Genomic DNA, 20,930 nt, shown 5'->3' with positions numbered 1-20,930 from the left:
AACAATTAAAAACCCCGCATTTTGTTGGGTGCTATGTCTCTTTTAACGTCTAATTGAACGAAAAATGGTACTTGTTTCGTAACAATGACACGTGTTCGGTAACAATGCTCCATGTTTGGAAACAATGGTAAGTTTAACGCACTTATTCGCCCAACGTTCAAGTAAGTGTTGGATGGTTTTTGCATGGATTTTATCCTATAATTTATTGTAGTTGCGTTTATTCAGTTGTTTAAACAGACGAATTTTTGGGGGTGGAGATAACCGTTCCAGTTAAATACTGTTGTTTGATAAAGACTCAAACAAAAAATTTCTCTCCAAATAATTGTTTGCGGTTTGAAATTAAACGACTTATACTGGCACCAACGTCTTCGAACCACTTTTGCCACCAGCATGTACGGCAAAAAAAATTGACAACTATCATGTGAATAGGAAAATCGTCCAATCTTCTAAAAAAGAAAACGAGTAAGATCGATGTAAATGTTGCAAGATTGGCGTGACCGATACATTAGGCTTAATTAAGTTATTATAGTAATTCAATTTATGGACTTTTGCAGATAAAAATATCGTTGGTCTGTTCGTGGTATTGCATACCAGTAACTCAACATTTATTCACGCCGCCCGTGTGAACAGTGGCGTCGCGTGTCGAACACTTAAGGATGGTGAAAAAGGCATAAATCGACACCCTGCATGTGACTAATACTAACCTCCAGGCGGCATGATAAATTGCCCTATCTTGAACATTTCTGTTGTGTAATTATATCGTTTTGTGTCCTACAGTTGACCTAACAAAGGGCGTTTTAGATTCACCGTGTAATCAACATGTGTTGCAATGTGACTTGCGCAATTACTGCGCGCCACAGTAAGAATTAATTGCGTTTCTGGCGTTATTTGCCTGTTTGCTTTGGCTATAAAACATGTGCACCGTTTTGTACAAATACATTTCAACTGTTTGTGACTCAAGAAAACAACAGTTTCGAAATTTAAACGATTGGAAACCTACCGACGATTTAAGGGGAAGGATTAGAGTTGCTTATTGAAGCGAGTGTACGTAACCAAATATGAAAAATTCTTAGACTAAAAAGCCTACTCATCGGGCGATTGTCATCCGCACTCATCCGCACCATGTTTGCCATCCGCACCACAAATTTTCATATCCGCACCAGTGCGGATGGTCAGGTTGAAAAGCACTGCACTACAGTGAGGTGTGTACTAATTCTAAAAAACAATTGGTGTTCAGCACATTGCTAATTTCATTGTTCTTGCTAGGAGAACAAATGGCGATCCTGCGGCTTGCTTTGTGACCTACTGGTTGGTCGCTAACAAATAAGTAAAAACCTCTATTAGTTTTTATGTTACTGTTGTACTTGCATATGACATTAAAGTATTTACAAGACCCTGAATTGAGAAATAACTTTCTACTGCCACCGAGCGTTTAAACAACTTCATGTTGAACACGAACGTGTTCGTACAACGACAATATACATAACACCAAGTTTTTCGATAGCACACTTTTAAGTTTAGCCCAATAACTCTATCAGCTATGATATTTAGGATAATACGTGTTCACTGTAAAGGTGATATAATAGCAAGTAACAACAAATACTCACCACTCTGCCAAGCACTTACCAGTGTGGCTATTGAACAAGGTTCAAATCCCAAATTTGCATGCAAACGTTTTTACGACATGATCATATTGCATCTGAATTGCATCTCTTTGTGCTGCAGCATGGTTCAACCACCATTCATCTGATTATGTGTTGTTGTATGAACATATGAAACTTTGTGTGTAATCATTTCACAAACTTGTGAGTAAAATAGACGTCGTTTATTTTGACTTTTGTCTTTCATATTGTATTTTGTAATGCTTTGATTCAATGCCTGTGTTTTTGTATGTTTTTGATGCTATTGTATGTATGACAATCATGACTTGATAAAGTTTGTTACATTTTTAATTATCGAATAAACAATTGTACAAAGGCTAAATGATTTGAAAATACCCTAATCGTTTATTTTGACTTTTGTCTTTCATATTGTATTTTGTAATGCTTTGATTCAATGCCTGTGTTTTTGTATGTTTTCGATGCTATTGTATGTATGACAATCATGACTTGATAAAGTTTGTTACATTTTTAATTATCGAATAAACAATTGTACAAAGGCTAAATGATTTGAAAATACCCTAAAGGGGATGCTAATAGTATACATTATGTGTGCAATTAGTTTTAACAACCATGCATGGCCAGTTTTAAATGTGTGTGAGCATTTATATGACTGTTATGCCCCTAATTAACGTAATAACAGACTCAGTAGTTTCAGTAATAATAACAAACTCCTAAATGAGTGACTTGACCAGTAATAATGACAAGAGACATAAAAGTGTACCATTCACAATTCTCTTAGCAAGGTTTGTCGTATGGATTTGGGAAATTAACAGGCAATACACACACATCCGGGAAAGTGCTTGGTGGAAAATTCCTGCCAAACAAATGTCAAGTTGCAACAATTTTATAAAGTGACTTACAGTTTTTACCTTTAGTTCGAAATTTCGTTTCAAAATGCGAAACTGCGTTTCGGAAACACTGGAAAGTTTACTACAGTATAAGTGTAGAAACTATTTTTTCCTGTTTTAGTTATTTTTTGAAACTTTGTGTAAAATTATTATACAAACCCCTACTTTGATATTTTAACGTTAAATCAAGTAGAAACTAAATTTATTGGTATGCAACAGGTGGGTGTATTTATCAGAGCAAAAGGCACCATAAGAAACTCAAAGAAACAAAAAACTATTACACAAAACTGCAAGAAAGCATTCGTCGATGGGTGAAAATTATCTCAAATTTAACAACTATTTGTAGCAAGGTGCAAAAAGCCACATATTATATACCAGCAAAAACAAGCCAAACAGCAAAAGGAAGATAAAAGGAAGCAAACTTATCTTTGAGCGACTGCCAAACACATTATCGGTAAACGATCAACATCTGCCCAATATAGATGTCAAGCAATAAACCAACAAACTTCTGTTTTACATGGTTATAAAATCTATCAATTTATGCTGATAGAAGTAACAGAAATATCTTTCAAATAATAATATACATACGTAATTAAATGCCTGCGCATAGACATTACTCCAGCCGTGATCATTACGAGAATTTATCTTTTTTCGTCCATGTTGCTGCGACGACCGGGCGTGGATTACCGTGTTACACGTTGCATAAAAGCTTAACACCTAAAGTGCCAATCGTAATATCCTCGTCGGTTTGTTGAGCAATTGCCAAAGCTTCAAAGTCGAAATCCAGGGATGGAGTTTGCAAAGCCGGCATGGTAGCACGCGAAACACTTTTTCCGGTGATGTATTGCACACCAGTGGTGAATTCTGATATCGTCAAAAGATGTCGCTGCTGACATGCTGACCAAGGCTCTGTGGTTTTTGCCAAAGAAAAATGTGAGACAACAGGGCAATGTTAATAACAGTATGGGCCAGTCTTTTTATTCCCAGAACTATGAGCAAGAGGTTTATGATCTGTGAAAATTGCGTTTCCTAACAAAGTATCGGAAATGTCTCTGTGGATGATGAAACATCGTGGCATCGGCAAAAGCCTTTTTTTGCCTCATCAAACGATGTTCACTGGTCCAAACCAGGTGCTTGGGTTTACCAGAAAGAGCTTCGTACAGAATTTACCATGCCAATCAACTCTTAAAGAGCGTTTATTGAATACGGAGCTAAAAATCGCCTAATTGCTTCTACCTCAGTTGGAAGAAGCTTCGCAGGAGTTTTCTGAGATGGTTCACATATTCTTCGTGCGTTGGACTTGCAACCAAAATTTCATCAAGTGACATAAACAAAGTTAAAATACTCTGTACTTCAATAAGACAGGGATTGTGTGTTTCTTCGCTCAGTGACATAACAAAACGTCAGTTTGGGTGTGATGTCATAACTTTAATCTCACCTTTGTTGTGATGTAATCTCATGTTTCTAACAGTTTTAGTTTAGGGCTATATTGCGATAAATTATTTAGTGGTTGATTGCGGCGGATTTGAATACAACTACTATAGTATTGTACCGCATCGTTTAACTAGATTTGGGCCGAAACCGATTATTCGGCAGGTCATCCGAATAATGAAACGCAAACGGTTGTCACTTCTTTTTTGTTTCTTGTCCTTGACAAGAAATATTAGTGCTAGCGGTTGCGTCTTACAATAAATTATTAAAGTGTAATGTTTACAGGTTGCAAAGACAAAATTGACCCCGCCCTTGTGGCTCTACCCAAATGTTATTGGTAGGAAGCAGTGTTGTTTTCCCGTGTTTGTTGATGTACAGACCACAGCGAAAATTGGTGCTAATCGCAGCCCTATGTAAGTGTGGTGCCCATGTTTCTGACTTATTTTCTACCCACGTTAACTGCTATAATTAAACTGATATTTTCTTTTTTTCATAATGTACTCGTTCTTCTACTCAAGACCGTCGACTGAACTAATCTTAAAGCTTTGATCTGTCCAAACTTCCAGAGCTATGTGCAAAAAAATATACACACATGTCAAAATTTATGTCAAAAGACAAAAAAATCGAGTACTTTAGACAAACATGTCTCGTGAGATAAATGGAGGCCCTGCTCCAGTCTTTGGCATTAAGGCTGGATAGTCGGCAAAACATCAATTGGTTTCCAAGTTAATGTCGGGCAGAGAACGAATTTCATCCAAGGATTTTTTGCAATTGCCTCACGCAAAGTACTCCCAGAGAAATTCGAAAATAACTAGAAATTTTAGGTTAAGTACTCACCTTATCACATCGAGCAACTGCATGTGTGCGGTGCTAGCAATTTTGGCCGCCTTATGTCCTACATAATCGTTTTCTACGCTTTTTTGTAATAGGACTAAGGATAGGTAAATATCACCACACGATGTAAAGTTTAGCAACACACAAACACATACCTTGAGTTACAGTAGTTTCATATTATAAGTTATTGTTATTGCAAACTTATATTGCTCATACATTTCTCCCATACACTACTTTACCGTTACATTTTATTTATTTTCTTGTCATAACAAACTGATTATTTTATCGCACAAGACTGTATTCCAGAACTAGGATTGAAACAATTGCGAAACATCTACTTCCTATATACACCTGACACAGGAATTTTAGCAAGGAAATTTACAAATACCTGTATTCCATGCAATTGGACAATGACATCATTTGCCAAACATTCTGCGGTTTTTGGGCACTGGATTGACTTTCACGAGACTATGGTTCTGGAGAAGGAGATGGACCACACCAAATTCATCTTTATAAACACGCCTAATATACGTAAAATTGTGATTAAATAAAAAAGTAAACGTTTTTATATCAATTATGCCGAAGTGGAAACGTTTTTACTTTCAAAGATTTATTTGTTTGCTACTTGGTTTAAAGGTTTGTCTTCTTTGGAACGGATATAAAATTTTCCATCGAAAACAAATGTCCGTTTGAAATTGCGTTAATTACGTATGGATTGACTTTAATTCGGAATGAAAGGGTTTTATATTGCAAGTTCCGTGAATTTCTCATTTAAAAAGGTGTTTGATTGATTTCACATCGAAATTTGGGCATTTAAATTATTTTACAAGAAACTAAAAAAAGGTTTTGCAAAACAAAATCCAATACAGAAACAGAATTTCCCCTGTAATTCCAATTTCAAATATTATTATGACAATTTTGTGTCAACGCTTCTAGTTTTCGAAAACATGTTTCGTTTTATTAAGCATCATCAGTTCTGATCATCAGAACTGAAGTTGACATAGTAGTATTTGAAATTGAAACTGAAGTATCACTTGTGTTATGCGAAAGAAGTGTTGCTGGTTAGGTGGATTTCGTGAAGTTAAAACATTTTCATTATCCCCTGGAATTATAATGCCATGCTATATATAAATATGTCGCTCTATATCACCATCAAGTGTCCATAAGTATGCTCAGAAATATTAATTTGAAGAAGTTTGCGATCGAAAACAATTCTGTATTGAGTTTCGTTTTGATAATTTAATAAGCAGTGACAGTTTGTAAATGTTGTTTACAACATATAACTTAGTTAGCGTTATAGGGAAAGTCACGTCATAAGATAAACAGGTCAGAATGTTCACAGGCACTCTACTTTCGTCCACTCATTTTTTAGTATATGATTGTGTTTTTCTCTGAAAAAACGATACCAGCTTTTCCCTTGATTCAAGGAACCGCCTGTGCCGTACGTGTAAGCCAAGTGATAGCATTTGCTGTTGTGAACCACGCCTTCACATGAGGCCTCACCTGAAAAACACGTTATTCAAAAGAAAGCACAAGGTCTTACCCTGTCCAAACCCTGCGAATTGTCTTCCTGTCGTAATCAAATACAATGTACATTTGCGTGGTTAATTGTTTCCACTACTAAAGTTTGCAACAGGATTACCACTCAATTGTGTCATTGTTTGTAAAACGCCGAAAAACGATTTACGGCATCAGCGTTTTCAAAAAATTTGACGACGTTGTGTTCACCAGGGGCAACCTTTAAAATTCCTTCCTATCAAATAAATGAGTAAAGTGGAGCCAATAATATGAATTGTGTAAGCTGCTGACAGTTGGCCACTGTCTCGATCTATAAGGTCTCATCAGTGCAGCTGGTGTGACTATCAGACGACTTTGCCGACAAAACGGCCAAGCAAAGACTTCCACTTTGTGGTGACTATGCAATCGTGGTCATCCGTTGGGCACCAAACTGGTTCCATCCCTACGGAGAAAACTAGGTGGAAACACTATGGCCAAGCAATGCTCAACCAGTAGTGCCGTCAGGCCCCGTGTCACAAATAAATCAGTGTTTGTAACAATCAAATGGTTAAAGTTCTGTAAGTGCAAGCCAAAGTGATGGTTTGTTCGCACATTTATAACAATATTTGTCTATAATATACGGTTTATACGAAACTATAAATAAGGGTAAATCTTGGAGGTATGTTTACAATATTATTCACTACTGCAGGTGCACGGTTATATCGAATTGACATTGACACCCTATTCGTCCTTGGATTGAAATCTTTCTGCGAAAACGTGACTATAATTGTGCCACACTTTTCATAATAAAAAAAAAATCTTTTTCGCAATGTCTTAGGATACTTTGTAGCAACTGTTCCAAACACTTTTCGAACAATATTTTAAACAGTCTGCAAATTTCTGTTTCTTAGCGTAAGCCAACTTACATATGGCGGTTGTACGAAAACATTTTGATTTCATATCGCGATGAAAACAGCATATTTTTGATACCGTAGAGAATTGTATTTTATAGTATAGCTTATGGACATTTAAATCTCTGGCTACTTGCTTGGTGGATGTTTTATTATGTGCGAATTACATGAAAGTTTCAAGCAGTGAATAGCATGGCGAAAGATTACAAGTTGGACAGTATCGCTGGGAAAGATAATTCCTAGAGATTTCTGGAGCAGAGAGGAACAGGAGAATAAATGCTCGAACCGTTGTGGTTGAAAAATCCTTTTAGTGTTTGTCCGGGTCCTATGTTCACTTGAAATCCAAGTGCCGTTCTGTCTGTTTGTGTGTGAGGCCATCCTTTATACCACATGTTGGCGCGTGGACGCCATTTGTTACCGTTTGAGAGTCTGATAAGATTGTTGCCAGTCTACAAATAAATGTGGTTGTTTTGTTCATTATGACCATATAAAGGTTTTCACAAAAATATTTAAAATAAAAACATTTGGTAAATTATTGTACATTATTAGTTTTACACTTACAGGCTTTGCAGCCGCCGATCCAGCTAGGCTACAATACCTTGGCTGCGAAGCCTGTAAACTAAATGATCACGATACGATAGCTGTGCTCGCCAAGTAAGGACCCGTGCAGTGGGCGATTCTGCCCATCATGCCATTGCATGAAACATTACTGCGTTATTTCAGATTAGCACCAACCAGGGATTAACATGTAGCCTATGACCAATTAGTGTTAAATTAATTTTCCTGACAATAAAATTTTTGGAAAAGAGGTGAGACAAAGTTTGGTACCTCGTAGTAAGATCCAAGCCACACATTCACATATAACCTCTTTTTGTCCACCCAAGCTGTTTGCACATAATCGTACATGACGTCATACATATCTTCGCCGTCGATTTCAGCAAGCACGCCACCATAAAACTGACACCAGCTCCGTCCAGAGGTTAAAGAAACTCCCGTACCGTAGGTATATGCAAGGTGGTAGCACTTACCGTTGTAGACAACCCCTTCACATTTATTGCGATCTGAAACAAATGATTTAAGGTAACTTTTCATAACACGGCATTTTAAATGAGCGTATTTGATTTTACTGTGTATTCATATATGTAATTATGTTGAATAAATATATTTATTTGCCAAACGTCATTACTCTAACATAAATTGCACAATTATTTTTCATGAAAAAAATTGAAATTGAATTACCTTCGTTGGAGGCAAATGAACAGTCGAGCACCAGGGCTGCTGCAATCATACCAATAAGAACTCGTAGCATCCTTTTTCGGAATTAAAATTTTGAAGAAAATTAAACGAAGTTAAAACGACACACACAGAAAATCAACTCAATACAAACCTGTATTGGAAACCTCTAACAATGTTGTAGTATGAAGTCTTTCCAGTTGCTTGACATATATGCTCCAATCTTTTGTGATTTTCCTCCTTTTATTAGGGTCTGGGACTCGGTGTCTGCACGTAGTCATTTAACTTTTGAAGTAGGTAATTTCAACAAAACGAACTGGCGAATGGCCCAACATGCAAAAATTCGTAATGTCATTCCGCTGCTGCATCCAGGATTGGTGTTGCGTAATTTGACCCTACATATTAAAGTTTGCATTTATGGACTTAGGTTGCATGGACAGTTTGTCATTGTTCGGAATCTGTCTCCACTGGGTTATGGGTAAAGGCATTCTTAGGCCGTCTTGTCAAATGTGTTTTATTTCAAAGTGTATCGATAGCAACGGCTGTACTTTCACGTGATTTTTGCCTTTAGTTTCCTTTGTGCGATATGGTTTCCCAGCTGTTTTGGCGTCATATTAATCTCAAGTGTTTTATTGGCTAGTTTAAGTCTTTGGTTTGGTCGCTTAGAGACGTTAAGTTTTCCCATGTGACTGTCCTTTATCGTCTTTCATTTACCGACCTTTCTTTGATCTACAGTGACCTTGGCATTCTTTGATGTCCGTTGACTGTTGGTTTGCCCTTTTCTCCGCTTTGTATAATGTGTGTGTAGCTTGCTGTGCATGAGTAGTGGCAATAGTAGTTCTTTTGGTTCTCCTGAACTCTGCCTGAGCGTTTGGGCGTAAATTCACTCCGTTTGGCGTTGGTATCATTGCATGTGTTAATTTCGTATCCAAAATTGTTCATGGTAAATAAATATTAGTGGAATGTTTGCATTAAGTTTTCAATTAAAGTCAGGTTACAAAAACACAACAGTTAGAACTGACGTGCGATCTCATTTCAAATGCGTTAAATCAAATAGGATTTCCCATCGATTATAAACAATATTGTTAAGGCCCAGCATGAGGCTCATATTTGGCGTATAGGTTGCAACAACTGCATTGCTGCAAAATTGCTTGAGAAACTGCAAACATACGCCTTTAAAAAACAACACAAGATTAAAACACAAAAATTGTAGTTGGACAAAAAAAACAGCTTTCGATTATTTATACTGTTTCATAAAATCATTTTTATACTGTGCACTTGTGGCGAGGGATAACCTTGAGAAGATAGCGATACATAAATCCTTTTTGCATTTAAAAAATTCCTTGCGATGATGATTGTGAACGTGTCGCACATTCATTGATCAGATTCCAAGTTGTCATTTACGACTTAATTGCCTTAATTGAATTTTTGATAGAATGTCTCCTGATGGCAATTAAATCATCGAACTGAAGTTAACTGCAGTAATTCCCAAACTTTCGCGTATCACCAATATCATGAAAATCGTGAAAAAAATATGCTTCAAAATGCAAGAAAATTTGAATATTCAGCTTAGTTTTTGAAAGACAAATAAAATTAATCCTTAAAACTCATAGTAAAGATAATATATTTTTTATGCGATAGATGTAGGCCTAATCTCGAGATAAAACTGTGCCGTTTCTCCTGGGATATACGTCGGTATTGCTTCATGGATGTGGGAACAGTTACAAAATGGTATGCGAACTAAATTAATCACAATTTAAAATGGAAGCAAAAGGCGGAAATAAAGCTAACAGAAACCGTAGTTTAACGCAGTTAGAATGTAACAAAAAAAACAAAAACAGACTGTGATCATGTGTCTTGCCTGCGGTTTGGGCTGCAATCCTATGCTTTAACGATTGCGCAAAGTGAGTGGTTTTCTCGAAAAGTTCCATCATGTCTTCCGGCTGTGAGGGAATGTTAAGCGAGTATCCGAGCCAACGTCATTACCGGAACCGTTTAATCCGTTTTCAAATTTGGACCCTTTGCAGTCGGGCGGGCGTGACTCCTTGCGCCCAGACAGTGCAACAGGCGGCGTTTTCTGACCTATTTCAACTTGCACTTAAATTTGCCTGAAATTGTCCTTATTTAAATATAACTTATTAGTTTCATACAACAGTGCACGAAAACTAACTAAGGCAAAACTCAGACAACAACAGCACTAGCAGGCATCGGGGTTCTTCAGAGGGACAAAACTACAATATTGTGTTGACTTTAAACTAGCAAATAATCACCCAACACAAAAAAAAAATATTCAAACGGCATATAAAGTCCCCCCAAAATGTGGTAATGACGTGAAACATTTTCAAAAAAACACATTGCCAACATCGCACGTGACAAATCATTTCGAGAGATCCCTATCAGAAAACCGAGGTGTGAAACCCGGTGTTCATAGCAACCATATCTGACATCGCTCGGAGAGGTGGAGGATGAGAAGGTATCATCAGAATCAAAGATGCGACACAGTTTTGTGATATGGTACCGAAAGACACCGCTGCTCGTCCGAACGAGCACAGTGCGAACTTTTTCAGTTTCATCGGGGTACGTCTCAACGATTTTCGACCTTTTAGAACGACACCATTTTTCTTCAAGTTGGGCTGGGAATCATGGCACTTCTGACGAGCAGAGATGACCGGTAGGTATTCACGCACGAACCTCTTCCAGAAGTGGTCAGCGAGAAACTGCACCTGACGCCAACGCCGTCTTGTGTAGCAATCCTTTTTCTCTACAATCGTCGGAGGCAGGTAGGAGGATTCTCTCATCAGCTGGAGATGTTCGGGGTCAGCGATTCTTCGTCCCTATGATCAAATGTCACCGGAACAAAGTGCCTAAAGTTGGTTATAGATGATTCAGCTTCCACAAACAAGGTCTCTAGGACTTCATCAGGTGGGAACCAGCGAGCAAGGACATAATCCGACGAACGAAACGAATCATGCATTCCCAATCGCCACCCATGTGGCTTGCAGCAGGATGGGTAAATGACCAAGTCGTCTGTTTCTAAAGCAGAAATTCAGTGATTAAAGAATTTTCACGGCACCAACAAAATGTATGCCATTGTCGCTGAAGATATGCCTCGGTGCTCCGCGTCTCCCAATGAAACCACGAAAGGCAGCTATAAACGAATCAGAAGACAGACTGTGGGCAACCTCCAGATGAACGGCACGGATTGTAAGGCAGGTGAATATGCAAATAACTTTTCACTTCGCTGCGACCCTGCTTCACCAGAAAAGGAAAGAAATAGTCAATTCTGACATTGGGGAACGGTTGGTCAGTGATTACCAAACAAATGTAGCTCTTTCTTTAATCGGTGTAGGCATGAGTAACGTTCAATGATTCGATCCGTGGAGTGCTTCGGTCGATGTACTTCAGTACAGCCGACTGCGGCTTCCATATCGGATTAAATTCCTCAGGAACTTCGGCAGCCAGTTGGTTTCAGGCTTTAAAAGAAACATTGTGCCTTTTTCAGTCGTTCAATCTCAGCCAGGCGATTAGCGAAAAAAACTCGAAACCGTTTGGTTGCACTTCGAATGCTTAACAGAACCGCAGTGTAATCACTCCGAAAAACCGCCTATAAATCGGCATGAACAAAACTCAAACAACACTGACACTGGCAAACATTAATAGGGTTCTACATAGGACAACGGTTTGTGTGAGGTAACAACAATATTGTGTTGACGTCAAACTTAATCACCTAACACAGAAAACATATTTAAAACGGCATAGAAATGTGGCGATGTAACAGTGATTGAAAAAATTCCTTCTCTACGCTTATATTTATGTTTAGTGTCAGGTTGCGTTGCGTTGGATTTAAACAGCATGTCCTGTGTTTTGTATGTATCACAATACACTACAATGAAGTATGTACCTAATTCTAAAAAACAATTGGTGTTCAGCACATTGCTAATTTTATTGTTCTTGCTAAGACAACAAATGGCGATCCTGTGGCTGGCTTGGTGCCTTACTGGATATCGGCGTTTATGTTAAATTTGTACTTGCATATGACTTTCAAGTATTTACAAGATCCTGAAATGAGAAATAACTTGCTACTGCCACCGAGCGTTGAACCTTCATGTTAAACACGAACTTGACTCATTCTTATATAACAACAATATACATAATACCAAATTATTCGATAGCACACTTTTAATGCGTGCAATAATGCGAAACGTTTTAGGTCTGAGCTGAGATTCGACAACATTACGCAAAAAATAATAGTATATTTTTATTTGAAAAAAAAAACTTGTTTGGTGGTATTATGTGCAGAAATGCGTTAATGTATTTGTTTTTTGTTGAAGACTGGATTTAATTTGCGCTAAAGAAAACATGACAAAACTCAAAATCGGTGATATTCCGTTTTACTACACCGAGTCAAAGTCTGTTACTAAAACAGCTTTTTACAAGAACATGTCAAGCCTAATAATGACAAAAAAAACAAAAAAATTAACTATTATAGATTGCAACAGGGTCGCACCCTCAAGTGTGTAATTGTTTGTAATAAAACGTCAAAAAACAATAGCCTGTATGGCAGTGTTTCCGAATAAATTTAAAGAGAATTTCTTCAGAAAAAGCGAAAATTTTGAAACTTCTCTTTGTCAAATAAACATTTAAAAGGAACAATGAAACACAGCAACGTTGCCTGGAGAATACTGCAACAGGACATGGTTCGTGATGTTGTAGGATATGACGTAATCAACTCCAATGGAAACAATTAAGTCCATTTCCATAATATGACTGTACAATTAGACTGGAAGCGATAACAAAACTGGAGATGTCATAAAAAAGCATGTTTCGTGGCCGATATTACACTGGGAAGTTCATTAACGTTGATTAGCAATATGGAAAGTTACAAAAGCCTTACATACTCTGTACTTTAATAAGACGGGGATTGTGTGTTTCTTCGCTCAGTGACATCACAAGACGTCAGTTTGGGAATGATCTCATAATTTTAATCTAACCTTTGTGGTGACGTAATCTCATGTTTCTAACATTTTTAGTTACGAATTAGGCCTATTTTGCGATATATTATTTAGTGGTTAATTGCAGCGGATTTGAATGTAATAATGAACTTGAACAACTACTAGTAAAGTACCGCATCATTTAACTAGATTTGGGCCGAAACCAATTAAACCCATAGGTTTCGCTACTGATTCTATGACGAAATAATTGTGGTTTAAATGTTTTTCTAAACGGTCGTTGCCATGCCTCAAAAATTAAATACTTATCTTTTGCCGGGTGCGGACAAAACTATAATGAATAAATACTAATTTACAATTTTTCTGTGTCCTCCTAAGTCGCGTTTTAATAAGGATTGGAAAAATGTTAGCAATCATAAATACGTATGTCTACACACGAAGGGTAGACGCGGCGATCCCTCCTCACCTGGGCGACGGGCCGATGGGCCGACGAGTCCGCGCGCCCTATAACACCTCTCAGACGGTCGTGGCCTTCGCACGGCGCCAGTGCGCTGGAGCCGCTCGGATGACAGCGCGAGCGACGGACCGCAAGGTTACTCACGCCCACACGCCCTGCTCGGCTTCAGCTGAAAGCGTCGCGCGGCTCGACAGACCCTCCCGTTTGCCTCTGGACGGTTTCACGTACTCTTGTGTCTGTTTTAAGCTACTTTTCTCGCAAAAATCGTAAAAAAGTTATGATCAATACACAGTTTAATTATTTTTGATTTCACTATTTCATGTCCGATGCAGTTTACAGTTTCAAAAAGTACCGTTAGGGTACTTTCCTACTCGTCACATTGTACAATTTTGAATAAAATTTGCAGAACAAGATTCACTTTATTTATTTCATTTGTAGTTTATTTCATTAGGATTTTCACTTGATTGTGATAAACACCATTATTATATTACTTCAAATTAAATATTTAAATTACATATTACAATAAGTTCATGGGATTTTAAGCAAGTGGCGTTGCACACAACGGAATGCGTGGGTTGTTGTATGAACCGAGAATATTAAAAAGTCCTTTCCCAGTACTTCCTGATCCGTTAACCAAAGTCATTGCCAACGAAGTTGTATTAGGGCTGCAATCAGGCCATGTATTTTGCAACAATCTATATGGTTCTGGAGAAGGAGATGGACCACACGAAATTCATCCATGAAAAACATAATCACTACATAATTTCGCATACGGCACTAAGTTAATCACTTTGAAGATCTCGACCAAGAAAGCACAACACAGGTTTTTATTTTATGCAACCTACCAGCGAACTGTTCCGCATTTCAGTTACGTTTTATGGATGGCCTAACGTTGGACTTCCTCTTTTTTCGCATGAAAGGCATCGAAAAGACGTAGTTCGGAACCGTTTCCAGCCACAAACCCTGGCTTTTGGAACAATTTGTATGACGTACGTTCCATGTTTGTTATAATTCGGAAACCTCTTTAAATTGCAAGGTATAAAATCTATGTGCTAATTTCCTGATTAATGACTTTTTGCTATATATTATTAATCGACGCTATTAAATATCCACGTAATGTGGGCAACATCGCAAAACAAGTTGTTTCAAAAGGGGTTTAAATTAGAGGAAGTACAGTGCTTAGTCAAACCCACTGTTTCTTTGCGTGCTAATTTGCAGAACGAAAGTCACGAACGTTGCACAACCAAGACTCTGCAGAAATCCTTTTTGTGTAAAATCAGTGGAGCGAAAAGTGCCACTGAATAGTTGCCACCGTAGCCGTGTAAGGAATATCCGAACACTGCAAACCAAAAACAGATATTCAGTGCTATAGCTTTGTGGTGATATTTATACCAAACTTTATTTCTTACTTGGCCGCCCATGACCAACAAAATTTAACAGACATAAGTTGCCTGCATGGTAGGCCATCCGGCATGCTAAAAATCAAGTTCGCTTGGTGGGACATTGGACATTCGCACATTTATTGCCAACCTTTTTTAAACCTTCAACACAGAATAGTGAAGTAATAAAAATGGCTTTAAATCAAAACCTCTGATATTACTTGGTGATAGACCAATTGGTGTACGACATAGAGTGGCTGTCATGAGAAAAAGGGACTTGTGCGACGAAAATAGCATCGGCAATGACGCTTCGGTGTTCGTGTGTTGTGTCTGCTGTAGTGAACCGTAACAGAAACCCTAAACAAATGTGGTGGAAAACCTTGAATGCTGGGAAAGAGATAAACGGAAATTTCAGTGCTGCACACAACATGTTTTACCATATTTGTAGGAATGATTCTTTCACAATATCATCGGCGAAAACTTGTTTTGACACCGTAAAACTTATAAATAAGATCCCAAATAAGATGTTACTTTTCCGTGTGTATCAAATGTATAATTGTGATATTATTTTGCTGCAGCATTTCACGCGTTTTATTATATAGTATCAAGCGACAGCATCTTTGCAGAACACGAAATAAAACAGAACAACAAAAACAATAGTTGTACATTTGTTGTGGAAATGTAGAGGGTTTTAAGATATTCAAATAGGATTTTAACACGTTACAAACAGTTTTGTGCCATGCCGAGTAAGCTTTTACGTTTCGCGGAAACAATTTTTGTCAACACATTGAAATAATTATTTCCAGTACAAAAAATATAGTCAGCGTTCCTAAAGCGGGATCCGCAATAAAACCAAGGGTTCCAAAAATAAATATAAAGGGACTATCTGATCTTGGACAGAAAGCTGGATTACTTCACATTTCTGACGTTCTGGGAATTCTATTTCAACTTCAAATAACAACCTTACAGAAAAACTGCATTTAGGGTAAAACCGTCATTAATACCGGATTGAAGTTTCTCAGCAGCAATAGACTCATATCATATTTTGAAAATAAAGCAAGTAAAAGCGAAATGAAGTTTTTTTGAAACAAAACACCACCGTCACGCCTCAATACTCGTTCAAAGCTACAGGACACTCATGGTTTTGTTGTGGTCACGCCTCATGTACCTTTAGCATGACAGTGATGACGTAGTTTGGGAAATGTTCGGCCTGCTTGTGTGAGACTACCTGTGAACTTATTACCTATGTGTGGCATGTTAAATGTAGTGAGCATCTAAGTAAATGTTGAGGTATTTGTTATTTGATTTTATTGTTTATGATCATTTCGATACAAACGAATACAAGGAAACAGAACAGTTTGATTCTTTGTGTCATTTTGTACTATTTATTTTAAAACTGTTTTAGCAATTAAACCAATTCACACATTTGTTCATCTGTACAATTCGTTTACTATTCCACAAAACTACCAAAAAGTTATGTACACACGCACAAGCTAAACTAAATGAACAATTATGAGAGTCACTAAAATACATGATCAAGCTAATATTGCTTATTTTACATGCTTATATCAAAGAAGATTGTACAAGTGATGCAAGATTTCTCAAATTCGTTATTTTATCAGCGAATTTAAGACATTTTAAACGCGACTTTTGGAAGTGACAAAATGAGTATAAAATAACATAACTATGCAGATGCTAATCTTTACCAATCGCGCGACGGAAATACAACACAACAGCATTTCGTTGAAGAAAATGACTTCACAAGGTTTTGCTCCTTTTTAGGATTCCTCGAAAAAAGTTTGGCCACGTCCTTTCTCAGTTTCTCAATTGATTTCTGAAAAAAACGCTCATCACTACAGTTTTCCTTATTGTCGTTGCTGTTATCATCATCAGGTATAGTCAGATCGGGAACAGTGCGATCTTGCCTATTCTGAAAGTATTTGGTTGTTCCATACGAACTGGGAGCTGCTGCAGCGGCACCACTTACGCCCAGACCTCCTGATATGAGAGCAACAGCCAATTCTGTTGTAACTGTTGAGGCGGCAGCTGCTTCGAGCAAAGGTGGAATAAATGCAATCCCTATGCCTAAACACAATCCTCCCAACGTGGCAGCAATGCAAATTGCAATCGTTTGATTTTCCTGTCGCCGTTCAAACTCCTGGTTGTACAGAGTTGTCATCAGGACGATGAACTCGGAAATTACAATTCGTTGGGCATCTTCGTCAGGAATACTTTCTTTGAACGCATTAATGTACCGCTTTCCTTCAGCGTTAAAAAAATCTCGAACTTCATCAGTGCTAAATTTTCCTTTCTGAAAGTAAAGTTTGTTCTGTGACAAAATTATTGTATTCGTACATGCAAAATATCGCTGTATATGTAAAAATTGATGGAATGTAGCTTTTATATTTTTTCACACTTTTTGTGGCAGGTAGGCCTATATACTAAGTATGAAGGAACACATTCGACATATATGGTAAAAATTTTTGCTTCATGTATCATGTTCTTGGAATATTCACCTTTTTAATATGTTCAACCCACTCCTCTGCGTATTTTTTCAGAAGATGCCGTCCCTTGTAGATCTACAGACATATTGGACTTTTATAAATTATATTGGTATAAATGGTTGTGAATTATAAAATGAAATAACAAAACACCTCATATTCGGTTGCGACTTTGGCTTGAAGTATTTCAACATATTCTGTTACATCTCTGACAGCATTTTCGGTCTTCAATGTTTCTGTTGCCTTCTGCTTCACTTCAAGATGTTTTATGCGCAGTTCTTCTCCTTTCAGCTGTGTAAACTGTGTGACCAAAATATCGTTTTTGCGAACAATTCTGTAGCTACGTAATGGAGGTGATTTCCTGTTGTAACATCAGTTTAGATAGCATTTTAATTATGTAAGGAAATTGGCATTTTTTCGTGGACATTTAAAGCATCATTTAATTAACGAAAAAAAATTAACATCTAAGCTGTTGGGTTGTAAGAAAAGGTGAAAAACAGTCACTAACTTATTACAAAATTCCGAGCGTGAAATAACGCTACGATGACGGAAAATCATTGATCCGTGCAAAAGGCTTTCTGCAAACTTATGATGAGGCGAAGTTTTGCAATCGCTTCACATAGGAAATATAAACATTGGAGGGCAGCAGCTGACATGTTAGGGGAAAACTTAGCGTGGAAACAGCTGATCACATGAAGTCACCACAAAGATTCATTAAAGATAAAATCAAATAGACAATGTTATGCTTACTCCATCCATTTCCGTCTTGTAAAACTTCAAGCACTTTGCGACTTTTAGCTTCATAATGAGGTCAAAGTAGTTCTGAAAGGTTTTTTAATAATAAGTTCAAGTTCATCTTTATTGCGATAGTGGTTACCTTGAAAGAACTATCTGGAGCTGAAACCCTTCCAGGCGAAGAAAGTTTGTTCCCAAGTTGTCGTGCGAGTAAAAGTAGGTCTTTTCCCTTTAGTGTTGCATCCAAAGCTTCTTCCAGTGTAGATGGTGAAAAGAGAACATGGTGAAGAGCCAGAAATTCCAGCCAAGTTTCGTGATCAATATCTAAATTAAATGTTACACACAAATTTACTTTGTGAATTGACAGACCTACAGTTCATTATTTTACAGAGGTTTCGTATTTGTTTAGGTGTTTTGTTGTGAAAAACTTCGCAAACATATTTTTTCTGTGAATACTCACCACTTTTAAGCTTTGAGTTGGTTGTTGCAATTCTTTTTCCCGGATGTGAAATCAAAAAGCAGTCACTGGCAGCAAAATATGACCTCAGGCATTCAAACTGTTGTCTCAAACTTGTGTCGCGCAATTTAGCCTTTGAAATATTATCGTTTTGAATGCACTAATAAATGTTATTGGAAATTTTGTTGCAACGTTATCCAGAAATCTTATAGTAGCTATTTTTATTTACCTCATAGAGTAACTTTCCTGCACGGCTTCCAAATCCGTCAGTTTCCTCCGGGTTTTCCCAATCTCTTACCACCGTCATCGTCCTTGTTCTTATTGTGCTGCACTGGGGAAACAAACGAAGGATTTTTAAGTTTTGCGTTCACTTTTGCAGAATGTAAATGTAAATGGTTTCTCAGTTTATGTCAAAATTGGTTAAATATATTAATAATTTTGAAAATGAAAGCCAAAGCTCAAATGCTGTTGATCATATTAGTAAACGTTTCTGCTGTTTCCCTTCTGCCTGCTCAGTCCTTTATTACCCCGACGCTTTTCCGCATGCGTTCATTGTAGTGCTGATGATGAACCCTGCATGTGTTTGAAACGTTTACTAAAATGATCAACAGCATTTTAGTTTTGGCTTTCATTTTCAACGATATTTTGCACCCAAATATAAATAATTTGCAAATTATAACATAGGGTAATATTTATTATTTAGATTGCAAATTTAGGCACATTGTGGGAAAATGTAAAGAAATATCGCCTACCATGCTTACTAACCTCGGAGATGACTTCATTCCTGATGTTTGCAGAAAAAAGTGCAAGCGCCTGTTTACAGCAAGTGGTGTAATTATGTGTTGCTATACAATGCACATGAAGAATGCCACATATATCATTATAATGGACAAAAAAATAAATCTTTTACATGTTACACTGTGCAACTTACCGCATAACTGTCAACGTCTTTCCATCCAAGACGATTTTTGACATTAATGATTTGCATAAAACTAAGAGTTGAACTGATTGTAAAAATATCAGCTTCTTTGCATTCGATTTGTTCACCAGCTTCAATGCCTTGTGTATCCATGAAAAACACAGCAACCTGCAACAATCATACGTGTACCCAAATGTTCTTTACGATTTAAAAACAAAATCTCAAACCTTTTTGTTGCTTCCTATCTCAATAACAATAGGTTTAGCAGTTATGTAAATTCCCTTTGTTTGTGGAGCTGATTGCCGGGTGGATTCGAACACCTGTGGTATTTCAAATCTGTTGTTTTCTTCCTAAATTCAAAACCATTTGTTTGTCTTTCCAACATATGTTTTGTCGTAGTTGCAACATGTTATACGAATTTTTACTTACCATATCTGCGTTGGTGTGACGATTACTTAGGAGATAATGCAGCACGTTTAAAAGATACGACTTTCCGGTTCTTGTTGGTCCAGCAACCGAGTATATGACAACCGGAATGTTAAGCAACCCACATTCATTAATAATGTCAGCCAAAACATCGTATTGAAATTCAAGATTTTCGTCAGTCAAACAACGCAAATTTCCTGCCATATTTTTGTTCTTAAATACTGCAATAAAAACAGCATGTATTTTGAATTGACCTTAAGCAATATTATTCGTAGATTTACGTTAACAATCTACTTCCTCATTCAGCTTCATATTACTTTTTCTTTAATGGCTGAGCGACTCTCTGCAATGTTACGCAATTCTATACGTGTTACTTCGGATCGTACAATCGAGGGGCAACAATAACAAATATGCAACCAGTAAAAGTTATGGTTCAATTTCGACACCAATGGTTTGAAAACTTTTTCCAAAACGTTTTTGCGCTTACCATTCGTACGAAATATGAATAAGGTTTTTCAAAATCAATCATCTAACATTGTGCATATTTGTACAACAAACAACAACGATTTCCAGTTAACCTGAAGAGTATGGATTGAAAACCAACATTATGAAAGTTTTCACAAACACTTGCTTGTGTACCACATGATTACAAATGATATTAGTGGCACTATAAAATAAATAAAATAATATAT

At 37.2% G+C, this 20,930-nt stretch overlaps 1 protein-coding gene across 1 annotated transcript; it reads right to left on the bottom strand.

The window, feature by feature from the left end:
* Positions 1–16,490: 16,490 nt before the first annotated feature.
* Positions 16,491–20,455, bottom strand: LOC145902555 (guanylate-binding protein 6-like). Its single transcript, XM_082990574.1, has 11 exons — positions 20,242–20,455; positions 20,040–20,162; positions 19,825–19,980; positions 19,659–19,706; positions 19,123–19,224; positions 18,897–19,026; positions 18,579–18,760; positions 18,452–18,523; positions 17,855–18,001; positions 17,717–17,779; positions 16,491–17,511 (listed from the first exon to the last, which is right to left on the bottom strand). Exons 1-11 carry the CDS (start codon positions 20,440–20,442, stop codon positions 16,903–16,905), a joined length of 1,833 nt encoding a protein of 610 aa, XP_082846700.1. The 5' UTR covers positions 20,443–20,455; the 3' UTR covers positions 16,491–16,902.
* Positions 20,456–20,930: the final 475 nt, after the last annotated feature.

Source organism: Ascidia mentula, chromosome 5 (assembly GCF_947561715.1).
Source record: "Ascidia mentula chromosome 5, kaAscMent1.1, whole genome shotgun sequence".
Lineage (NCBI taxonomy): Eukaryota > Metazoa > Chordata > Ascidiacea > Phlebobranchia > Ascidiidae > Ascidia > Ascidia mentula.
Note: the sequence above shows the minus strand (reverse complement) of the source record. Positions and strands in the feature narration are given on the sequence as shown.